The 8,432-nt window shown below is 40.9% G+C and overlaps 1 protein-coding gene across 2 annotated transcripts in view; it reads right to left on the reverse strand.

Annotated features, from left to right (window-relative positions):
- Nucleotides 1-17: 17 nt before the first annotated feature.
- Nucleotides 18-8,432, reverse strand: part of ddx24 (DEAD-helicase 24) — a 19,189-nt gene continuing 10,774 nt past the window's right edge. Inside the window, exons 8-11 of one of the 2 annotated variants that reach the window (XM_089119997.1) lie at nt 2,616-2,691; nt 2,331-2,519; nt 736-865; nt 18-658 (exon numbers count right to left, since the gene is read on the reverse strand). In XM_089119997.1, the coding sequence (XP_088976123.1) occupies nt 432-658; nt 736-865; nt 2,331-2,519; nt 2,616-2,691 (622 nt within the window). In that variant the 3' untranslated portion in view covers nt 18-431. The remainder of the gene's footprint in view (nt 659-735; nt 866-2,330; nt 2,520-2,615; nt 2,692-8,432) is intronic. The other variant, XM_089119996.1, reaches the window with a different exon arrangement.

The following is an 8,432-nucleotide window of genomic DNA, read 5'->3' on the forward strand; positions in this document are numbered from 1 at the left end:
GGAACAACATGAGGGTGAGTAAATACTGACAGAATTTTCATTTTTGGGTGAATTAACCCTTTAAGCGGCGGTCACATGGGTTAGAAACGACGGGAGTAAAACATGTGAGAATGTTTGAGTGAAACGTCCAAATGGAGAAAATATGAGTTAACTAAACAAAAACTTTCTTTAAAACCAAGTCTACAAGATCTCTGGTTGATTATTTCTTATATATAAACATCAGGTCTGTGTTCAATACACTTCTAATGGCAGTCATTCACAAAGGGCACAGATCAGCCCATGAAGAGGACACCACGAGACACAGAACACTGGCCGCACTCCTCGTCTCTCAGCGGGGTCGTGATCTTCAGTCCCAGACGTCCCTCTGCTTCCTGACAGGATTCAGATGATTGGAAAGTCCCAGAGGTCCCGCCATCCTCTGTTTGACCCCGTCAGCGCTGCAGTGTGGCGCTGGTCCTGTCGCGGCTCACGCTGGCGAGGGCAGTGTCGGCGGTGGCGAGGGGCAGCTGAGGCAGGGTCAGTTTGCCCATCTGCGTGGGGTATCTGGTCTTCATCTGGTGTCTGAAGACCGGCTGGGAGATCAGCTGCTTGAGCTGGTTCTTCAGGCTCTTCATCAGCTTCTGCTGCTCACGGTCATCCTCCTCATCTTTAACGCCTCCTGAAACACACAGGCCACAGGTCAGGGGTGAAAGGTCACACTGTAAACACCGCTCATGCGGCTTCAGAGGCTCGTACCCATCAGCAGGTCGTCGTCCACGTCGATGTCCATGGCCTCGGCCGCCTGCCGGACCCAGGAGTTGTGCTGCGTCTCCCGGCTGTGGAAGAACTCCATCTTCTCGATCCTCCTGGCCAGAGTCACACGCTCCTGTGAGGGAAACACTCGTCAGGCGGCGCGACCGCAGGTCAACATCAATCTGAATATGCGAGTGGACATTAACACATGTGGGCGGGGCTTGATTGGGGAATTGATTGGATGGATGTGGTTTGCTAAAAGTTGATTCATTCATTGCTTTAGGACAGGAAGAATTTTCTAAACTCATTAAATTATTTAAATCGACAATATGCATGTTCAACCCTATACGGATTAAGCTGATGAAAGAGATGCTTCCAGAGGTCAGAGATCCTCTTCTTAACATCATTAACTCATCTTTGTCTCTAGCATACGTAACAAAAACCTTTAAGCTGGTTATGATTAAACCGCTTGTTAAAAAAATACCACTGATCACAACATTCTTTTAAATACACTCGAAAAACATGTTGGCGTTAGTGGAACTGCACTGGCATTAGGGTTGGGTATCGTTTGAATTTGAACGATTCTGATTCCGATTCCTTGTTTTGATTCCGGTTCCTAACGATTCTCGATTCCGATTCTTTTAAGAGGCAGGGTCAAAAAAGTTTAGCTAACCTTGCTAACCAACGGCCTTTCTGAAGAAAATACTCCTTCTGTCACAAATACTTGTCACAAATTTTGCATTTTGCCGAGATTTCGTTATTTTTAGAAAAGTGAAGCCACACTTTGGACCGCCGACGTAAGCTACTCATGTTCGACTCGCGCGGTTATGCCAACACTTCCGGTAGACGCTTCTTCGTTGGTGTTGTTCAGCGGTTTCTTCTTCCGCTCGGCGGACTGTGAATATCGAAACTAGGAATCGAAATTTTAACTTTTGAACGATTCCGGGAAAAACAAAAAGTTAGTCTCGGTTCCAATCGATACTCGATTCTCGATACCCAACCCTAACTGGCATGGATTAAATCATCCGTCAGTGTCGAGCACCGCGCTGAGGTCAGCACAAGAACAGGTTTTCCAGCGTCGTGATTTAGCCGAACGTCGTGGGCTACTTTACCCAGGGCTGTTTCAGTGCTATGCTATTTTCTACAACCTGACTGCTTGAGATCAAAACAGGAAGTTGGGTTTAGAACAGCAGACACTTGATTCAAAACTATTTTTTCAATTATTTTACAGATGAAAGATAAATTTGATAAGGGTCTGTCGTTAAGGACCCATCCAGGTTGTTCTTTTTAATTAAACGCTTTACAACGGCTATTTGAGGGACGTACGCCGCTCAGTAGAGGAGGATTCTTTATTTAAAGCACATCAGCGTCTATTAGATGAAGCACAGAATTAAAAAAGCTGAAAAAGTGTTTGTGGAGGTGAACGGCTGAACTCTGAAAGCGCTGAGCTCATCCCTCAGACTAGTGTGCGGCGTACAGGAGATATGATCATGGTCTCTACTCTTCTCTTAGAGGACAGAAGCAGATGCACTGTTCAACTGAGTTCAGGAGCCAGATGAGGGTGTGTGTGTGTGTGTGATGACTGTGCCCCAGCATACTTTAATGGCCGCCATGCACTTGCTCTGCACGGGGAACACGGGCAGGTCTTCGCTCTTGTCCAGCGTCCTGCAGATCTTCCTGAAGTTCATCAGGTCGTCCGGCCCGATCAGCAGCAGACTGAGACCCTCTCGAGCGGCCCGAGCCGTGCGCCCGCTGCGGTGGACATACGTCTCAGAGGTGCGCGGAACCTACACACACACACACACACACACACACACACACACACAGATGATGAGGTGCTCAGAGAGATCACACACACACACACACACACACACACACAGTACCTGATAGTGGATCACATGCTGAACGTTGGGGATGTCCAGCCCTCGAGCCGAGACGTCTGTGGTGAGCAGAACACAACTGAGAGAGGAGAGAGAGAGAGAGAGTCAGTGCTGACACACACACACACACACACACACACACACACACACACACACACACACACACCTAGTGTCTGAAGTTTATTCCGTGTGACTGTTCATTAGTGACGCACCGAGATTCAGATTCTGCGCCGAAGCCAAACACCCATGATGCACTTCAGATGAAGATAACTCTTACGTACAGTCGTCAACATTAGAAGTGTGTGAACCGCATTATGACATTAGAAGTGTGTGAACCGCATTATGAACATTAGAAGTGTGTGAACCGCATTATGAACATTAGAAGTGTGTGAACCGCATTATGACATTAGAAGTGTGTGAACCGCATTATGAACATTAGAAGTGTGTGAACCGTATTATGAACATTAGAAGTGTGTGAACCGCATTATGACATTAGAAGTGTGTGAACCGTATTATGAACATTAGAAGTGTGTGAACCGCATTATGAACATTAGAAGTGTGTGAACCGCATTATGAACATTAGAAGTGTGTGAACCGCATTATGAACATTAGAAGTGTGTGAACCGCATTATGAACATTAGAAGTGTGTGAACCGTATTATGAACATTAGAAGTGTGTGAACCGTATTATGAACATTAGAAGTGTGTGAACCGTATTATGAACATTAGAAGTGTGTGAACCGCATTATGAACATTAGAAGTGTGTGAACCGTATTATGAACATTAGAAGTGTGTGAACCGTATTATGAACATTAGAAGTGTGTGAACCGCATTATGAACATTAGAAGTGTGTGAACCGCATTATGAACATTAGAAGTGTGTGAACCGTATTATGAACATTAGAAGTGTGTGAACCGTATTATGAACATTAGAAGTGTGTGAACCGCATTATGAACATTAGAAGTGTGTGAACCGCATTATGAACATTAGAAGTGTGTGAACCGCATTATGAACATTAGAAGTGTGTGAACCGCATTATGAACATTAGAAGTGTGTGAACCGCATTATGAACATCAGAAGTGTGTGAACCGCATTATGAACATTAGAAGTGTGTGAACCGCATTATGAACATTAGAAGTGTGTGAACCGCATTATGAACATTAGAAGTGTGTGAACCGCATTATGAACATTAGAAGTGTGTGAACCGTATTATGAACATTAGAAGTGTGTGAACCGCATTATGAACATTAGAAGTGTGTGAACCGCATTATGAACATTAGAAGTGTGTGAACCGTATTATGAACATTAGAAGTGTGTGAACCGCATTATGAACATTAGAAGTGTGTGAACCGCATTATGAACATTAGAAGTGTGTGAACCGTATTATGAACATTAGAAGTGTGTGAACCGCATTATGAACATTAGAAGTGTGTGAACCGCATTATGAACATTAGAAGTGTGTGAACCGTATTATGAACATTAGAAGTGTGTGAACCGTATTATGAACATTAGAAGTGTGTGAACCGTATTATGAACATTAGAAGTGTGTGAACCGCATTATGAACATTAGAAGTGTGTGAACCGCATTATGAACATTAGAAGTGTGTGAACCGTATTATGAACATTAGAAGTGTGTGAACCGCATTATGAACATTAGAAGTGTGTGAACCGTATTATGAACATTAGAAGTGTGTGAACCGTATTATGAACATTAGAAGTGTGTGAACCGTATTATGAACATTAGAAGTGTGTGAACCGTATTATGAACATTAGAAGTGTGTGAACCGTATTATGAACATTAGAAGTGTGTGAACCGCATTATGAACATTAGAAGTGTGTGAACCGTATTATGAACATTAGAAGTGTGTGAACCGCATTATGAACATTAGAAGTGTGTGAACCGCATTATGAACATTAGAAGTGTGTGAACCGCATTATGAACATTAGAAGTGTGTGAACCGCATTATGAACATTAGAAGTGTGTGAACCGTATTATGAACATTAGAAGTGTGTGAACCGTATTATGAACATTAGAAGTGTGTGAACCGCATTATGAACATTAGAAGTGTGTGAACCGCATTATGAACATTAGAAGTGTGTGAACCGCATTATGAACATTAGAAGTGTGTGAACCGTATTATGAACATTAGAAGTGTGTGAACCGCATTATGAACATTAGAAGTGTGTGAACCGCATTATGAACATTAGAAGTGTGTGAACCGCATTATGAACATTAGAAGTGTGTGAACCGCATTATGAACATTAGAAGTGTGTGAACCGCATTATGAACATTAGAAGTGTGTGAACCGCATTATGAACATTAGAAGTGTGTGAACCGCATTATGAACATTAGAAGTGTGTGAACCGCATTATGAACATTAGAAGTGTGTGAACCGCATTATGAACATTAGAAGTGTGTGAACCGCATTATGAACATTAGAAGTGTGTGAACCGCATTATGAACATTAGAAGTGTGTGAACCGCATTATGAACATTAGAAGTGTGTGAACCGCATTATGAACATTAGAAGTGTGTGAACCGCATTATGAACATTAGAAGTGTGTGAACCGCATTATGAACATTAGAAGTGTGTGAACCGCATTATGAACATTAGAAGTGTGTGAACCGCATTATGAACATTAGAAGTGTGTGAACCGCATTATGAACATTAGAAGTGTGTGAACCGCATTATGAACATTAGAAGTGTGTGAACCGCATTATGAACATTAGAAGTGTGTGAACCGTATTATGAACATTAGAAGTGTGTGAACCGTATTATGAACATTAGAAGTGTGTGAACCGTATTATGAACATTAGAAGTGTGTGAACCGTATTATGAACATTAGAAGTGTGTGAACCGCATTATGAACATTAGAAGTGTGTGAACCGCATTATGAACATTAGAAGTGTGTGAACCGCATTATGAACATTAGAAGTGTGTGAACCGCATTATGAACATTAGAAGTGTGTGAACCGCATTATGAACATTAGAAGTGTGTGAACCGCATTATGAACATTAGAAGTGTGTGAACCGCATTATGAACATTAGAAGTGTGTGAACCGCATTATGAACATTAGAAGTGTGTGAACCGCATTATGAACATTAGAAGTGTGTGAACCGCATTATGAACATTAGAAGTGTGTGAACCGCATTATGAACATTAGAAGTGTGTGAACCGCATTATGAACATTAGAAGTGTGTGAACCGCATTATGAACATTAGAAGTGTGTGAACCGTATTATGAACATTAGAAGTGTGTGAACCGCATTATGAACATTAGAAGTGTGTGAACCGCATTATGAACATTAGAAGTGTGTGAACCGCATTATGAACATTAGAAGTGTGTGAACCGCATTATGAACATTAGAAGTGTGTGAACCGCATTATGAGCATCAGAAGTGTGTGAACCGCATTATGAACATTAGAAGTGTGTGAACCGCATTATGAACATCAGAAGTGTGTGAACCGTATTATGAACCGCATTATGAACATCAGAAGTGTGTGAACCGTATTATGAACATTAGAAGTGTGTGTGAACCGTATTATGAACATTAGAAGTGTGTGAACCGCATTATGAACATTAGAAGTGTGTGAACCGTATTATGCACATCAGAAGTGTGTGAACCGCATTATGAACATTAGAAGTGTGTGAACCGCATTATGAACATTAGAAGTGTGTGAACCGTATTATGAACATTAGAAGTGTGTGAACCGCATTATGAACATTAGAAGTGTGTGAACCGCATTATGAACATTAGAAGTGTGTGAACCGTATTATGAACATTAGAAGTGTGTGAACCGTATTATGAACATTAGAAGTGTGTGAACCGCATTATGAACATTAGAAGTGTGTGAACCGCATTATGAACATTAGAAGTGTGTGAACCGCATTATGAACATTAGAAGTGTGTGAACCGCATTATGAACATTAGAAGTGTGTGAACCGCATTATGAACATTAGAAGTGTGTGAACCGCATTATGAACATTAGAAGTGTGTGAACCGCATTATGAACATTAGAAGTGTGTGAACCGCATTATGAACATTAGAAGTGTGTGAACCGCATTATGAACATTAGAAGTGTGTGAACCGCATTATGAACATTAGAAGTGTGTGAACCGCATTATGAACATTAGAAGTGTGTGAACCGCATTATGAACATTAGAAGTGTGTGAACCGCATTATGAACATTAGAAGTGTGTGAACCGCATTATGAACATTAGAAGTGTGTGAACCGCATTATGAACATTAGAAGTGTGTGAACCGCATTATGAACATTAGAAGTGTGTGAACCGCATTATGAACATTAGAAGTGTGTGAACCGCATTATGAACATTAGAAGTGTGTGAACCGCATTATGAACATTAGAAGTGTGTGAACCGCATTATGAACATTAGAAGTGTGTGAACCGCATTATGAACATTAGAAGTGTGTGAACCGTATTATGAACATTAGAAGTGTGTGAACCGTATTATGAACATTAGAAGTGTGTGAACCGTATTATGAACATTAGAAGTGTGTGAACCGTATTATGAACATTAGAAGTGTGTGAACCGTATTATGAACATTAGAAGTGTGTGAACCGCATTATGAACATTAGAAGTGTGTGAACCGCATTATGAACATTAGAAGTGTGTGAACCGTATTATGAACATTAGAAGTGTGTGAACCGCATTATGAACATTAGAAGTGTGTGAACCGCATTATGAACATTAGAAGTGTGTGAACCGCATTATGAACATTAGAAGTGTGTGAACCGCATTATGAACATTAGAAGTGTGTGAACCGCATTATGAACATTAGAAGTGTGTGAACCGCATTATGAACATTAGAAGTGTGTGAACCGCATTATGAACATTAGAAGTGTGTGAACCGCATTATGAACATTAGAAGTGTGTGAACCGCATTATGAACATTAGAAGTGTGTGAACCGCATTATGAACATTAGAAGTGTGTGAACCGCATTATGAACATTAGAAGTGTGTGAACCGCATTATGAGCATCAGAAGTGTGTGAACCGCATTATGAACATTAGAAGTGTGTGAACCGCATTATGAACATCAGAAGTGTGTGAACCGTATTATGAACCGCATTATGAACATCAGAAGTGTGTGAACCGTATTATGAACATTAGAAGTGTGTGTGAACCGTATTATGAACATTAGAAGTGTGTGAACCGCATTATGAACATTAGAAGTGTGTGAACCGTATTATGAACATCAGAAGTGTGTGAACCGCATTATGAACATTAGAAGTGTGTGAACCGCATTATGAACATCAGAAGTGTGTGAACCGTATTATGAACATTAGAAGTGTGTGTGAACCGTATTATGAACATTAGAAGTGTGTGAACCGCATTATGAACATTAGAAGTGTGTGAACCGCATTATGAACATCAGAAGTGTGTGAACCGTATTATGAACATTAGAAGTGTGTGTGAACCGCATTATGAACATTAGAAGTGTGTGAACCGCATTATGAACATCAGAAGTGTGTGAACCGTATTATGAACATTAGAAGTGTGTGTGAACCGCATTATGAACATTAGAAGTGTGTGTGAACCGTATTATGAACATTAGAAGTGTGTGAACCGCATTATGAGCATCAGAAGTGTGTGAACCGCATTATGAACATTAGAAGTGTGTGTGAACCGTATTATGAACATTAGAAGTGTGTGAACCGTATTATGAACATTAGAAGTGTGTGAACCGCATTATGAACATTAGAAGTGTGTGAACCGTATTATGAACATTAGAAGTGTGTGAACCGTATTATGAACATTAGAAGTGTGTGAACCGCATTATGAACATTAGAAGTGTGT

Source organism: Pimephales promelas, chromosome 15 (genome assembly GCF_988280905.1).
Source record: "Pimephales promelas chromosome 15, fPimPro1.hap1.1, whole genome shotgun sequence".
Taxonomy (NCBI): domain Eukaryota; kingdom Metazoa; phylum Chordata; class Actinopteri; order Cypriniformes; family Leuciscidae; genus Pimephales; species Pimephales promelas.